This window comes from Kogia breviceps, chromosome 3 (assembly GCF_026419965.1).
Source record: "Kogia breviceps isolate mKogBre1 chromosome 3, mKogBre1 haplotype 1, whole genome shotgun sequence".
Taxonomy (NCBI): domain Eukaryota; kingdom Metazoa; phylum Chordata; class Mammalia; order Artiodactyla; family Physeteridae; genus Kogia; species Kogia breviceps.
The window spans coordinates 141739030-141756232 of record NC_081312.1 but is presented as its reverse complement, the minus strand read 5'-3'; the positions used below and the strand labels follow the sequence as shown (position 1 = coordinate 141756232).

The following is a 17203-nucleotide window of genomic DNA, read 5'->3' as shown; positions in this document are numbered from 1 at the left end:
GTGCAAGTCCATACAAAAAACTGAAAAAATCCTCATTCAAGAGTTGTCATTTGGATATGATATTCCTAAAGACAACAAAAGATAACAAACAAAAGAAAATGCACTCTCAAATTCCAATGGTCCTTCCCACTGCCACGAAATGAACTCTACTTCATTTACCTAAATTTATGTCCACAGTGTAGCCTGTTATTAAATGTCTCCTAGTATACATTCACTTGTCTTCAAGACTGTGAACCAGGGGTAGAAGCCAATACTGAATATAAAAGTAAGCTCTTTTCTTTTTTCAGGTTGGAGGGGAAACTGTTATTAATTTCTTCAACACCATGAAAAGCACTGGGCAGGCAGAAAGGTGAGAAGAGAGATCACCACAGGAACAGGCAAAATGAATTAGATCTAATCTATTCTTATGGAGTCTAAAACTTTGATTAAAAGTTAAAAGCATTATCCTAGACTACTTTAAATGATGAAATAAAAACTGCTGTTTTTATCATCGTATTTCACAGTTACAGTGATGACTAAGTATTTAAAAAAAAAAAAATCACAAGAACCAGCCAATGTCATGTTCAGGTATGAAGAGAAACCTGTTACTGGATCTGAGTTGATTAACCTAGTTTGAATTAGCTGTGGTCAAATCAAAGCAAATAGAGGATCAAAATTCCTTCCATTAGCATGGATGACTAACTCCCAGGAGAATACATTTCTAGAACTCATTCCAAAGAAAGATTACAGCTAAATAAGCATCTTAAGTAACAAAATATACTAAGCACTATAAATGAGGCAAAATCCAGAATGTAATAAAATAGGAAATGTACTAAATTCTCCATCCTTTCCCAAAATGTAAATTATAGGAAAATGTTTGATGTGGTACAAAGGAGAAATAAAGAGCTATTTTATAAGTTTGAAAATAGAAACTTGTTATGAAATTAATAAATGTAATTTCTGAAGAAATACATGGTGACTTTAAGTGGCAAAAGAAAATAAAATTTAATCTAATAAGGACATAATAAACAGTATTCAGACTAGCTTTCCACTTGCATTTACAATACCTTCTATCAATTTGTTGATAGCATTTCCTGAGCCATCCCAGACTGGGCATTTTTCTTCGAGTTGTTGCACCATTTAAATAAACGATCATGTAGTTTTCTGCTACTAACAGCTCCAAAGTGCCAATAACATACCTGTAAAAATAAAGTCTTAGAAACATTGCTATGCAGAACCAAACCAGGTTATCCAAATAACACAATTCCCTTCTCTCCCCTTCAGTGAGAAAAAATTTAAAACAGCATTAGTTGGTATTATGGTTATTTAAAGAAAAAAAATTCTTTTCTTTTAGAAATACATCTTGAAATGCTTATAAATGATATGATGTCTGGGATTTGCTTCAAAATTATGCCATGGAGAAGTATTTGTGGGAATAAAGTATAAACTGATAATTGTGGAACTGGGTGATTGTTACACAAAGATTTAATATACTTCTCTCTGCCTTTGTATATGTTTGAAATTTTCCCCAATAAAGCACTTAATGTGTCCTCAAGTGTAAAATGAAGTTGGAACACATAATCTGTAATATCTCTTCCAGTTTTTTTTTTTTTTTTGGCGGTATGCAGGCCTCTCACTGTTGTGGCCTCTCCCGTTGTGGAGCACAGGCTCCGGACACGTAGGCTCAGCGGCCATGGCTCACGGGCTTAGCCGCTCCGGCATGTGCCCAGACCGGGGCACAAACCCGTGTCCCCTGCATCGGCAGGCGGACTCTCAACCACCGCGCCACCAGGGAAGCCCTCTCTTCCAGTTTTAAAATGACAATTCTTCTGTTGAGTTGGAAAATGGATAGTTTTTATAATGCCAAGGGATAGACTTAAGGAATCAGAACTAGGATTATTTATATAGGGTTGGTCAAAAAGTTCCCTCAGGTTTTTCTTTAAGATCGTATGGAAAAACCCGAATGAACTTTTTGGCCATCCCAATAATTTCTACCCAGCTACATAAAGTTCCCTTCCTTAAACTGGAGATCTAATGTACTCAATTCTGTCCAAACATTTTTGTGATGATCTACTTACTTAAAGAGATTGTCCATCAGGTATCTATAGTTAGGTTGACCACTTTCAGGCATAAAACAGACAGCAAACACAACAATGGCATTTAATCCATCCCCATAATATCCTGAAAAAGAAACCAGCATGATTATACTCTGAAGATTTTTCAGGGGATATAATTTATGGTTGATAAATTATAGTGGTGTATGTTCCACACATTTCTGAATCAAAAAGTATGGTTTTTTGGGCTTCCCTGGTGGCGCAGTGGTTGAGAGTCCGCCTGCCGATGCAGGGGACACGGGTTCGTGCCCCGGTCCGGGAGGATCCCACATGCCGCGGAGCGGCTGGGCCCGTGGGCCATGGCCGCTGAGCCTGCGCGTCCGGAGCCTGTGCCCCGCAACGGGAAAGGCCACAACAGTGAGAGGCCCGCGTACCGCAAAAAAAAAAAAAAAAAAAAAAAAAAAAAAAAAAAAAAGTATGGTTTTTTTTTGTTCTGACCCTGTATAGTCTTACAGAGATCTTTAAATCCTTTCTTCTCAAAAAGAGAACAATAAAATTTAAAGAGGAAAGAGTGGGCATAAAAACCAGAAACCCACTTAAATTAGCATACTCAGAAAGCTGCCTTATTTTAGCAAGTAGATAGATAATAATCCAACCAGATACAATACAACATCTACAATAAAACATTCTCATGCAACTTCTGCTTAAAGTAGTTCTCTTTAAAAAAGTTTTACATTCAATGATGTCTAGCATTTTGTAGCTTTTAAGTTATTAAAAAGAAAAGATTATGTCTGATAGAAGTCTAAGTGAAGAAAAACAGCACTAAAATATACGTTTTAATTAAAATCTCTAAAATATAAATGTTTTAATTCTCATACAGATATTAAGCTGTAACCAGCAACAAATACTTCTGCTTTAACTTTCATTCCTATTGTTTACAAACATGCACTAAAAAGGAACATTTCAGGTACATTAGAATATTTACTACCTTAATCCCTTAATCACAAAACACCTTGTGGTAGCTCAATAGGATAAAATGGCCCTAATTATTTTCTCCTAAAAAATTAAGTGCTATTTCTCAAAAATATTAGGTTTAAACAATGAGGCAGGTCTCACAACTTGCTTCCAATGAACTAGATGAATTAATACATGCCTGTGGACTCCGTGATCCATACCCTGTTTTCTTCACTGAGTAAGACTAAATTAAGGAGAATAATGTAACTGCAAATATTCAACAGATTTGCTTTCAGATGAATGAAGACTACAGAAATAAGCAGAATGCATTTGGCAGAGAGTAAATTAAGCAGAAATGACTGTATGAAAAAAACCAATCTGCTTGACCTATGTGGCTCCCTGTCCCGAATTAGGAGGATTTCAGGTAGTATGACATGCTCTATAGAGTTGTATTTTGACTACCACTAACATTCTGGTGCTATTTACACAGTGACTATGTAAACTTCTACATACAAGACAGTCAGACTGATAGATGTTATAACTGCACTTCATAGCTTTTCTTATATGACTTGTAAATTTCTTAAGGAACAAAGACTTATTTTTATATATTCCATAAATATGCAAAGTGGATGTTCCAAAAAAATGTGGAATGAACTAATTCTCTACATTGTGATAAAGCTAAATGATTTGTTCAGGGTTTTAAGGCAAATTAAGATTCATATTTTAAAGGGCCAGGTTGTATTTATAAGCACAAAAGAGTATAAGAACGTTCACAGGGGACTTCCCTGGTGGCACAGTGGTTAAGAACCCGTCTGCCAATGCAGGGGACACGGGTTTGATCCCTGGTCCTGGAAGATCCCACATGCCGCGGAGCAACTAAGCCTGTGCGCCACAACTACTGAGCCTGCGCTCTACAGCCCGCAAGCCGCAACTACAGAAGCCCCCGTGCCTAGAGCCCGTGCTCCACAACAAGAGAAGCCACCACAGAGAAAAGCCTGTGCACTGTAACGAAGAGTAGCCCCCACTCGCTGCAACTAGAGAAAGCCTGTGTGCGCAGCAACGAAAGAAACCCGCGTGCAGCCCAACACAGCTAACCCCCCCACCAAAAACAAATGAACGGCAAAGAAAAAAAAAAGTGTTCACAGCAGTTTTTATCATAATAGCTCAAACTGGAAAAAAACTCACAAGGCCATCAAAATAGTGATGGATAAGCAAACCAGCAGTAACAAGGAATGCACTATGGATACATGCAACAACATGGATAAATGTTAAAATGATTATGCTGAGTGAAAGTAGACAAGAGTGTAAACTATGATTCCAGTTACATGAAATTCTTTAACAAGCAAAACTAATCATGGGGTAGGCATTAGAATAGTGGTTATTGGAGAGAGGGTATTCATTGAGAGGGAGAACCAGAGAATTTTCTGGGGCAATGAAAATGTTCTGTCTGTCTGGGGGTGTAGATTATAAGTATATATGGTTATATGGGCATTCATCAAAATTCAGTGAACTGTACACTTAAGATTAGAGCATTTCTCATGAAATAAGTCAGACAGAAGAATGACAAATATTGTATGTCACTTGTAGCTGAAATCTAAAATAGCTGAACTCACAGAAACTGAGACTAAAATGGTGGTTACCAGGGGCTGGGGGTAAAGGGGAGATGTTGGTCAAAGTATAAACTTTGAGTTAGAAGATTAATAATTTCTGGGGACTAATGTACCACATAGTGACTATAGTTAACAATACTGTATTATGTACTTGAAAGTTGCTAAAAGAGTAGACTAGACCTTAAATGTTCCCACCACAAAAAAGAAATGGTAATTATGTGACGTGATACAGGTGTTAGCAAATGGTATGGTAGCAATCACTCGCAGCATATAATGTATCAGGGACTTTCCTGATGGTCCACTGGTTAAGAATCTGCCTTCCAGGGACTTCCCTGGTGGTCCAGTGGTAAAGAATCCGTCTTACAACTCAGGGGACTTGGGTTTGATCCCTGGTCAGTGAACTAGGATCCCACATGCTGCGGGGCAACCCATGTGCCTCAACTAGAGAGTCTGCGTGCCGCAAACTACAGAGCCCACGTGATCTGGAACCTGTGCGCCACAACTACAGAGCCCAGGCGCCCTGGAGCCTGTGTACCACAATGAGAGAAGAGAAAACCTGCTCGCCACTGCTAGAGAGAAGCCCACGCACTGCAACGAATGATCCCGCGTGCCACAACTAAGACCCAATGCAGCCAAAAATAAATAAAATAAATAACAAATAAAACTTAAAAAAAAAAAAAAAAGAAATAAAGAAAGAAAAAGAAAAAAAAAAAGAATCCATCTTCCAATGCAGGGGACGCATTTTCGATCCCTGGTTGGGGAATTAAGATCCCACATGCCGTGGGGCAACTAAGCCTGCGCGCTCTAAAGCCCACATGCCACAACTACTGAGCCCGAGGGCCACAACTAAAGAGAAGCCCGCATTGCAACGAAAGAGCCCACGTGCTACAACAAAAGATCCCACGTGCCGCAAGTAAGACCCGAGGCAGCGAAATAAATAAATGTTAAAATTTAAAATATATATATATATAATGTAACAAATCAACATATTTTACATCTTAAACTTATACACTATGTCAGTTTTATCTCAATGAAGGTGGGAGAAAAAAGGAATATGCAAATGCTACAAAAAAAAGTATTAGAGTAGTTCACTGTATATAAATTATAAATGGATAAAAAAGGGAGAAAGAAAAAAAAAAAAAAAAAAAAGGGAGAAAGTCCCAGTTTAGGGGTGTCTAGGGATAAGGGTGGAGGGAGACAGTTTTCACCATATACTCTTACACCTTTTGAACTTACTGTATGCACGTTAACAACAAACCTGTTACATTTCTAAAAGGACATGATGTTTATTATGCTTTCAAAATTATGTAATACCTCAAAGGAGATTCTCTTAAGCATTCAGATTTCTGATATTGTATTAAAAAAATCTAAAAAATCTTTGGTAACCGTTACCTCCGTGGCTGATAACTTTTTTATAGGGTTCAATTGCTTTCATATCAACCCTGTGGTCCTGTTCTCCAATTCTGAACATACGCCAACGGCGTCCATCTTCTTTTTCCTCTGCTGCTGTATATTCAGTAATTGAGCCTTTCCTAATAACTTCAGTAGTCTTGGGTTTCGGAAGATCATCTGTCAAAATAAAAGGTTTTTGAATCACAGATTGTTATTTATAAAATAAAAATCAAATTACATGTTAACCACTTTACTATCTAATTAGATTGTTCAGAGAATTTTTTTATTATACCTTCTGTGGCATTTTATTTATTTACTTTTTAACTTTTTATTTTATATTGGAGTATAGTTGATTAACAATGTGATAGTTTCAGGTGTACAGCAAAGTGATTCAGTTATACATATACATGTATCTATTCTTTTTCAAATTCTTTTCCCATTTAGGTTGTTACATAATACTGAGCAGAGTTCCCTGTGTGTGGAATTTTAAATATTTCTTCCGTAATAGAGGAAAAGGCTTATTCTTTATATAAGGCCATTTTGTTTTTGGAAATCACGGTTCTTTACATTTTTTTGAATTGCTTAATTCAGAAAGGACCTAATTGCAGTACAATGTACATCCACAAATTCAGAAACGATAATTCATACAGCCATCAAAATCTTAGTACACTGGCCCTACAATGCCTTTCCAGATTCTATTTACAACACTGTCCTTGACAGACAGTTACCACTATGCGTTACTTAAAGCAACTCTCTGGGAGCCAATGTTTTTTGTTGTTGAGCACATAAATTATTCCCCAAACATTATAATATCAGATAGAAAGTGGTTAACGAGTCAATGATTATTTCTCATTTGATCAGTCTTATAAAGCAGAAAATTATTGATAATATTCTGAAGTGTACATGCAAAAGTCTATTTTAAATTGACATTAGTCAAAGCACAAGCACCAATGATTAGGTATAATTTACATTTTAAGATTGCACTTTAGCTGATTTTTAATGAAGCAATGATTTTCGAAATTTTGGTATCACAGTCCTTACCAAAAGATGGGGGAAGGGGAAACCTACTGTATGTTAGTTGTTTGTTTCCAAGACAAAGCTGTTAACGGAAAATATCCTTCCAGGAAATGACTACAGCAGCATTAAAGAAAGAAAAGACAAAACACATAGGCAGAAAACTATTTCAGTATCTTTATAAAATATTGTTTATTGCCGGATTGCATATTGAACCAGTGAAACAGGGAAGAAAAAAGGAACAAAAGATAACAGCACATTAAGGATCTTACTCTTTACTGCAGATAACATACCTAGTGATAAACACTGCTTTGAAATAAAAATCACTTTGAAGATGAACTAAACATATATAAATTACTAACTATAAAGATACTGTAGACAGCAATTATCTAATTAAAGAAAGCATGCAAAGCAAAACACATGCCAATTCCTTTCAATTCCAAATAACTAATGATAAAGAACGTAAGGGTGGAGGCAAGGAGAATACATTAATTCAAGGTAGTTGTTTACAAAGTGCAGCACTATCAGGCAAACCTATTTAAAAAGAAAAAAATCACCCTCAAAAAAACCCGACTCCTTTCAGAACTCCCTCTCTGCAAATTCTTAACTGCTTTTAGCACATTCCCTAAAGCATATATTTCTTTTTTTTTTTTTTTTTTTTAACATCTTTATTGGAGTATAATTGTTTTACAATAGTGTGTTAGTTTTCCCTCTACAACAAACTAAATCAGTTATACATACACACATGCTCCCACATCTCCTCCCTCTTGCATCACCCTCTCTCCCACCCTCCCTATCCCACCCCCCCAGGCGGTCACAAAGCACAGAGGTGATCTCCCTGTGCAAAGCATATATTTCTTCAAAGCTTTTCTTCTTAGTTATCTACTGAATAAAAGAACATGCCATAATTATCAAGCAATATTGGCAGCAACATGGAAAAAACTAAGTTTACAGCATTGGGCAATTAAGAAAAAAATAGAGCCACATGTGTAATCTACTATAAACAGTTTTGAAAGCCATCATATTCGGTGTTTAGCCGAATTTCATATCTTTGCAACAAATATATGAACTTTAGAAAGTATAACATTTCAACAAAATGCCTTAGCCATTGATTTTTTTCAACAAAATCCCTTAGCTGGTTTCATGATCAAGTTTTAAGTTTTTCCAATTATCCTAATATGAAAATGCCACTATGTATGTATATAAACACGAACATTCATTAATAAAGTTCAGGTAAAAATAATGAAACACTTACCTTCCCACTCAAATTCATTACTGTCCTCTGACGGTGTATCTAAGTCATCTAAGTCAATCTCCCCACTTTCATCCAAATCATCTGACAACACAGAGCCATCACTAGGATCCAGGGTTAGGCTAATGTCAGGAGCCATTAGTTTCTTTCTCACTTTATTGCCATTAACTTCTAGGGAGCCTGGAATGGGTTAAAAAAAAAAAAAAAGTGAAAGATATATTTAGAAAAAATGCTTAGATGTATAAACTGAATAAGAGAAAAACTTTAAGCACTTTATTCTTGAGAAAATAACATTAATTAAACACAATTCCAAAGCACTTATCTACATACTTTGGATTTTGATCACGATTGCTTCTGTATCACAGCAAGACCACACATCCCAGTAAGGATATGCCTTTTTAAATAACAGAAGCAGACCTTATAGTCACCTTTTACTATTAAAAACGATCTCCTCTCACCCCTTTATGGTTGAAATTTCTAAAACCCAAAGGTATGTTTCTGAAAAGTATTCCAAAGCAATCCAAAAATGCTTTCCTAAACATTCAAATTACCCTTTGGCACCCTATGATGGAACAAAAACTGAGTATATTTTTTATCTTGACAAAGAAATGTGTTCAAAAAATAGCACAGTTAAAGTCTATCACTAAGTGTCAAGTTCTTACCAGGCTGACTCTCTGGTCCAGTTACAGCTAAAATATCTGCTTCAATACTATCATCTTCCGGTAAAGGTCTAGAACACACAGACACAATTTTTAACCCAGAAATTAAAAAAATTTTTTTTTGAAGTTCAAAGATTTATTAAAATAGCTTATAGAAACAATTATGTGGAAAACTGAATAAACCAATGTTTCTTAAGGTTTAGTAATTTACAAACCACTGTTAAAGAAAATTTTCAGACTGTCTGAATTGACTTACATGTTTACATAAGCAACAAGTAAAAGTAGATATATATTCCTTATGTAACTGCTCTTAAATACAACTACAAAACAAATTTAAAAATCATTAATCTACAAAACATATATTTCAAATGCATGAATTTAATGTGATGCATGATACAATGTATAATGAAGCTGAACTGTCACTCACAATGGGAATATGGCAATGATGATTACATATTTTGAGCTCTGCATTTCTTTATTACTATTATCATGCTATGCTATGCAATGACTCAGTATTCTCACCAGCTGTCCATATTCCAACTGCTAAGGAACCTTCTTATGCACTGGGATAGTCTTCTGACCAAGATGGCATGGAAGCATCACTTAAATATAAAGTCTGCCTTTGTTCTTTTTCTCTTAACCCAACTGGTGCCAATACAATTGTAAACACAAATCAAATGTGTCAAGGTAGCTCTCCAGATAATCTAGAAAGCTCTTCCTTGTTTACTTAACAAGATTTTTTTCTTAAAATAAAAGCATAAAACTTAACAATTCCTATAGACTTCTAAAGACCATCTTCCCCTAGAAACCCCTCAGACTCTATTACTAGTATTAAATGAATACTTTGCAACACTAGGTTTCTTTAAGAAGCCCAATATTCATTTAGTAAGTCAGCAGTCCCCAACCTTTTCAGCACCAGGGACCGGTTTCGTGGAAGACAATTCTTCCACAGACAGAGGGGCAGTGGGGGGATGGTTCAGGAGGGAATGCGAGCGATGGAGCGGCAATGAAGCGCCAGATGAAGCTTCACTCACTCGCCCTCCGCTCACCTCTGGGTTCCTAACAGGCCACAGACCGGTAGTGGTCTGTGGTCTGGGGGCTGGGGACCCCTGTAGTAAGTGACATCTCAATAAAGAAACTGTGAAGTTTTGTTTATTTGTTTTCATTTAAAAGCATTGCTCACATTGGAAAATCTTCATCTTGCCATTCTTCCTTAAGTTCAACACCTTCCATCCTCAGCCTGGACTCAATGTCAACTACAAGCTCCTGATAATCCAGAGAGCCAAGGTCCTGTAAAAAAAGAAAAAAAAATTTATAGGCTTATTTTTCACTTTATCTGCTGAAAAGATGCAATAATCTTATACCTTAGTTCATACTTCCACCCTGATCGTGAAATAAATTTAGTTGGTTGTAACTACAACTTTTTTCCCCCAAGAATTAGAACAGAAAACAGAGTGTATATATTCTAGTAATTACTGTTTGTAATAAGGGTATTGTGCAGTGAAGTACTTGCTTCCATTTGCATATATGCAATGTGTGCCCCAGGACACAATTTAAAATTTATTAGGTACTGTGAATTACGTAAAAGCAATTTGCAGGATGGGGGGCACAAATAATAAAAGTAAATAAATATATGCTCTATTCTAGACCCATAATTAAATTTTCTGTCCTTTGGAGAGAGGTTAATTCTGGAAATTGAACACTAGGTAAATAGCATTTACACTCGCTTGATTCAGCAGAGTCCAAGTGGTGTGCTGTCTCTTACATTGCTTCTCTATAGTTCCAATGACATAATTCCTGAGCCACTTAAAGAAGGCTATTCAGTACCTGTCCAGTAAATGAATTATGCTACATTCTGATTTGCTTCCTATCTATAACAAGCTTTTCTCATGTAGTTTAGCATGAGTTTTCAGACACTGAATTTAGTGAATATTTCTATTCACGCAACTCCATGTTTTAATTTAGTTTCAGTTTTTCCAAGGAAGGATGTGGGTGTCACTATCCTCAGTTTACAAAATGAAGGATCTAGAGTTTGGTATGGTTGATGGAATAAGAAATACAGGTTTAAGTATATTATTTAAGAAGTCATTAAGATCAACTGGTTAACAGTGCAACAAAAATCGTGACAACTTTAGGGGGCAAGAGGTATAAATGGAATATTTAGTTCACTTACATTAGAGTAAGTTAATAGATGTCTAAAATTATCTTTTAAAGAAGTAAAACATAGATGTCTTAAGAGATAGAAAGTATTACTAGTTATCACTAGCAGTTTTAAAACAAAGTTAAAAGTGGCTGACACCAGTGGAAGAAGAAAGAAGGTGGGAGGGGGAGAAGATGCTAGTCATGGCAAATCCTTCTAAATTATTTAACTTTTAAAACCATGTATGTATAACTTGTGGTCATATTTTATGGTTGCCTTATCTGCTGCCATTACAACATTCAAAAGATACACAAAGTTGTACCAAAAAACGATTATGTTCCAGAACAACAACAACAACAACAACAAAATTACATTGGAAATTTTCTGAAGTGTTAGATTTCACATGAACTAAATTCATATCTCTGCCAAGACTGGGAGGCTCTTTTCCCAGTTTGAATTCTTACTTATGCTTAAGACATTTCAAACATTCTCAAAAGGTCTAAATTTTTGAGGAACGACTTGCAAATAGAAAAAAGCAAATGCTGTCTTTTCTTCACCAATATGTTTGCTGGGAAAAGTCAGTTAATTTATACATAGGAGTAAGGCATTTTTAATTCTCTGGGAAAAACTGAGCCAGGCAATTCTGAGAAATGTATGGAAAACACACTTAAAATATAATAATCTTGACTTATTTAGCAGTTTCTCTGTTTCTGAAACATAACCTATAAAGTAATCTGACACACCTTACAGGACCACTTCATAGACTGTTCTCTGACAGCAACTCTCACTCTCTGTAGAGAGGAAAACAAACAAAAAAGGGATACCTACTTTAACAAATAATTTTCTATTTAGAACACAGATTAGAAAAGATCCCCAAATTATGACCAATAAAACCCCAAAACTTAATACTTATTACTCTAGAATTCATGTTCAAGTGAGACTGCAGCATTCTATTACTAAAGGTTGAAAACTGACAGTCTATTCCAACTTTTATAACTTTTTTTCTTTTTGGCTGCATTGGGTCTTCATTCCTGCACACGGGCTTTCTCCAGTTGCGACGAGTGGGGGCTACTCTTTGTTGAGGTGCGCGGGCCTCTCAATGCAGTGCCTTTTCTTGTTGCGGAGCACGGGCTTCAGGAGTTGTGGCTCACAGGCTCTAGAGCACAGGCTCAGTACTTGCGGCGCACAGGCTTGGTTACTCCACAGCATGTGGGATCTTCCCAGACCAGGGATGGAACCCATGTCCCCTGCACTGGCAGGTGGATTCTTAACCACTGTGCCACCAGGGAAGTCCCTCAACTTTTAAATTCATTACCGTTCTCAGTGTTTTTTCAAATCTTTGATACTATGAAGTGCATTAATGTTTTTTCCTAGATTTAATAATCAGAGCTTTCATTATTTAGTTTCACATTTTTACCGGGTGTTAGAAAAATATTTGGATGTTCTCAGTATTTTTTTCAAATAACCCACATACTCAGAAAAACATTTAATATTTCAAAAGTATAAGCGGTAGGCTTCCCTGGTGGCGCAGTGGTTGAGAGTCCGCCTGCCGATGCAGGGGACACGGGTTTGTGCCCCGGTCCGGGAGGATCCCACATGCCACGGAGCGGCTGGGCCCGTGAGCCATGGCCACTGAGCCTGTGTGTCTGGAGCCTGTGCTCCGCAACGGGAAAGGCCACAACAGTAAAAGGCCCAGGTACCGCAAAAAAAAAAAAAAAAAAAAAAAAAAAAAAAAAAAAAAATATATATATATATATATATATATATATATATATATATAAAATAAGAGGTGACTGGAAGTTGCTACCACGATACTCCCAACATCTAGCACAGTGTATGGCATATAATGGGTCTTTAAACATTAGTTAAATTTAAAAATAAACATTTAATTGTAAGGTCTAACACTGAATAGTAAGCATTTGTTTTGCTCAACCTCTTAAGCTTTTTTTTTTTTTTTTCTAATTAAACTACATAAATAGTCTTCCTGTTAAGTTTTACCCCTCAAAAAGAGTAGTGAAATATTTGGGGCAACCTACATACAAGCAGTGTCTATTTCTGTTTGTAAAATTATTCCTTGTTTGTAAGAGAAAATACATACCCTGTGAAATTCTAAAAGATAAACCATGTCTTTTAGCTGCTTTACCACTTGAACAAGTCAACCACGTGAAAATACTTCTCTAGACACAGCCACAGTCGGTCAGCTCATTTAGCTGTTTCATTCAACTTTTACTTTAATATCATTGAGTCATGTGCTGTTAATACACCCCAGCATATGGACATGGATATTTAGTTTGGGGATAATTAATTAAGCTAGTTAAACGAAACACAGGAGGAGAAATACAGATTCACTCTTAACCATTTCATCACAAATTTTAGGGGAGAAGTACACTAGGTAAAGTTTAAACGACAGAGAGAGGACTGTTCTTAGAAGCACATTATCGGTAGCTGTGAGAACAGGAAACAAGAAAGGAGCAACATAAGCACAACTACTCTGAAGGAAATCAGGGTATTGCTGATTCACAAGTTAATCGCGGCTGTTCCCCGTTTTTTGTTCATAGATTTGGTAAATCAGAATGGGGAAGTAATACTTTAAGATGCCAACTGTTAAAATAACCAAATACAACAGGAATACCCTGATTTCTCAACAAATGTGTGGTAGTGGTGGTACATCGTTACTTATGCCAGTTAGCAGTGGAGGTCACAGAGACAAATTCAAAAACAGCAGCTGACCTCAGTGAGGTGTGGTGGTAAATTCAACCAAGATGAAAACGGAGATTTCCCCATGCAGCCTAACAGTATAAGCAAAAATTAAATATTGAGAACATATTTAGAACTGCCTGAATTATAACTTACAATTTTACATGACAACTTTACTATCATGTAGTTTAACCTAGATGCTGGAATAGGTGCTAATAACCTACATGTATGCTGAAATCAATCTGGCAAAAGGAAATGCTTAGGCAAGGCTTTCACATCCCCATTTAAAGGAAAGGGCTTCATTCTAAATATTTATGTTCACTTTTTCCTGTGCAGCTGGCAATACTGGTAGCACTACAAGAAAATACTTCAGGCCAGCCTATGTGTTTAGGAAGGTCACCAAAACACCTAAAAATCCTATATGCTTGTCATTGTTTCCTTGAGAGCAGAGTCATGCAGGTTTTTAAGAATGAAATGACACAAAGATATCATATTGTCTCACACCTTAGAACGGCTATTATCAAAAAGACCAGAAATAACAAACGTTAGCGAGGATGTGGAGAAAAGGGAGTCCTTGATGGGAATGTAAACTGGTGCAGCCACTATGGAAAACAGCAAGGAGGTTCCTCAAAAAATTAAAAACAGAACTCCCATATGATCCAGCAATTCCACTTTTGGGTATTTATCGGAAGAAAACGAAAACAGTAACTGGAAAAGATATCTGTACCCTCACATTCACAGCAGCATTATTTACAATAACCAAGATATGCAAGCAACCGAAGTGTCTGTCCATCGATGAATAAACACACACACACACACACAGAGGAATATTATTCAGCTATTTAAAAAAAACTTTGCCATTTGCAACAACACGTATGGACCCTGAGGGCCTTATGCTAAGTAACATAAGTCAGACAGAGAAAGACGAACACCATATGATCTCATTTATGTGTAGAATCTTTAAAAAACAACAACAACAAGAAAACAGAAAAATCAAAACCCCCGAAACCAAGCTCACAGATACAGAGAACATACTGGTGGTTGCCAGAGGTCGTGGGGTGGGAGGTGGGTGAAATGGATGAAGGGGGTCAAAAGGTACAAACTTCCAGCTATAAAATAAGTCAGTCCTGGAAATGTAATGTACAGCATCGTGACTATAGTTAATAAAACGGCATTAGATATATGCAAGTTGCTAAGAGAATAAATATTAAAAGTCCTCATCAAAAGAAAAAGAAATTTTGTAACTAAGTGTGGATGTTAAGTAGACTTATCGTGGTGATCATTTTGCAATATATTCAAATATTGAATCATGATGTTGTACACCTAAAACTAAAAAAAGTCATGTCAATTATATATCTCAATTAAATATGACACCCTATCAGAAATGTTAACACGAAATTCAAGAGAAATTACAATAGTGCTGTTTCTCAAAATTGTGAAGATAAAGCACAGGATAATTATGCCAACTATACAAGGTACATTATATCATCAGTACGCAGAACGTACTGGAAATGCTCTGAGACCTTTAAGAAGATTAAAGTCTAATAACTGGTCTGTAACACTTTGCTGTGGAGTTACAAATACAGGATGTAACATAAAATTATAACTTTGGAATATTATTATCATCACATTATACTAGCACTCTGTTTTATAGGATGCAAACTTCACATGGCATCTTTTGATCCACTATCAGCCAAGGTGAAATTATCGGATCTGGCTATACATATACTTCCTTTCTTAGGTGCCTTTCTCCACCACTGCTCCTTCTACGAGCATTACACCGGAAGAAGGAAGAGAACTACTTTCCCAAAGAGTGCTTTTCCCCTTTACTAACCACTTGTACATCCATCGTCTCACGCGTCCCACCCAAAAACTTTGTGTCGTATAAAACACTGATGTTATTATCCCCATTTTATCTTATATATGAGGCAAATAACACTACATTCTGGTTTCCAGATTAGACCTAGACTGTTTCTAATACAGCACACTGTCTCCAATTCACTGGCAACTTTCTACAGAATAAGCCTGCAACGCCAGATTTGGCTACACTTAGCTTCAAAGGTCCTGATGCCTAAAGACTACAATAGCACGGACTTACGATGATCTAGTTCAAGCCCCATGTTTGCAGAAGTGGACCTGTCACACTTCCTGTTTAAACCCAACAATATTAGGCTGCAATAGAGGAGATCATGAAAATCAAAGAGTGTGGAGAAAATGTAAAATGATAAGAACTAATGATAAGATATACAATATCATAAGAAAACAGTCTGTAGGGTAATTAGACATGGTAACTTCAGTTATAATTTTGAGGAAACAACACCCATTTACAAATTGCAAAAATTCTTATATAATTTTAGAGAAAGAATACGTTTAATTTTAAAAATTAAGTAATGAAGCATTAGGAGAAATAGCCTGATTTTTTTTTTAAGTGCGGGAAAAAAAAAAACACAAACCACTAAAACACAATCACACTTCATTAAACTATGTGGAAGGTGCTTCGACTACCTGGATGACAAAAGCCGTGCTCTCAAAGAGCTGCGCAAAACAGGGAACACCAAGGGGAAGTTTCAAAGCAACGTTAACAGACCCAGATACATTTCTGATTTAACAGGAGTTGCTCTAGTAGATCTCCAGTGGCATCAAGAAACTCAAACCACTTTTGCCAGGTACAGAAGTAAAAGGCAGTGTCTGAATGCACGCAGGATCTGGGCTTTTCACATACCAAGGTCCATTAAAGCCCTGATTACAAATGCCGCTTCCGTGTCTATTCCCCGAGGGTGTGGAGCACATTAGATGTCCAAGTTTCTTTGTTCTGCACCAGGACCAACGCTGGTGACAAATAAGGGACCAACGTGGCCCAGTCACTGCCCCCAGAGCGGGGAATGTGCAGGGGGGCAGAGAAGAGAGCATCACCCCTACAAACGGAAAAGAGGTGGGAGAAGCGGGGACGCAAGGGTGGCAAAAAGCAAACAGAAGCCTGCCTGGCCAAGGGCGGGGGCCTAAGCGAGGCGGGGATCCAGGAAGCGCCGCCGGGCAGTTTCCGCGGCGCCTCCTACAGCGGATACCGCTCTGGGTTTCCTCTGTCGGGCGGTCCGGATACGCGGCCCTCGGACGTCTCCCCCGTCCACCCCAGGACTGTTCCCAGCTCAGACCCGCCGTGCCCAGCCTTCCCGAGTCGCACTGACCCTGGAGGAACCCTTGGCCTCCTCGTCTTCTTTGCCCCTCCAGGCCGGCGACGCAGGGCTGACGGCCAGGTCGTAGTAGGTAGCGCCGAGCGGAGCCCGCTCCCCTCCGACGGCGAGACCCGGGCCCAGTCCCTCAGCCACAGCGGCAGCAGCCGACCCGGATGCAGAGAGCGGCTCCGGCGGAAATGACAACATCCCGACCTTCTCCAGACGCCGCAGCTGGCGGAAGCCGAGGCGGAGCCGTGTCGTCTTCGGGAAGCCCCAGGG

General features: G+C 37.6%; 1 protein-coding gene across 2 annotated transcripts in view; it reads right to left on the bottom strand.

Moving 5' to 3' along the window:
* The window catches only part of BNIP2 (BCL2 interacting protein 2), a 25591-nt gene extending 8388 nt beyond the window's left edge, over nt 1-17203 (bottom strand). For both annotated transcript variants that reach the window (XM_067029753.1, XM_067029754.1), the window contains exons 1-7: nt 16937-17203; nt 10098-10204; nt 8918-8985; nt 8259-8435; nt 5990-6166; nt 2058-2160; nt 1047-1178 (exon numbers count right to left, since the gene is read on the bottom strand). In XM_067029753.1, the coding sequence (XP_066885854.1) occupies nt 1047-1178; nt 2058-2160; nt 5990-6166; nt 8259-8435; nt 8918-8985; nt 10098-10204; nt 16937-17131 (959 nt within the window). In that variant the 5' untranslated portion in view covers nt 17132-17203. The remainder of the gene's footprint in view (nt 1-1046; nt 1179-2057; nt 2161-5989; nt 6167-8258; nt 8436-8917; nt 8986-10097; nt 10205-16936) is intronic.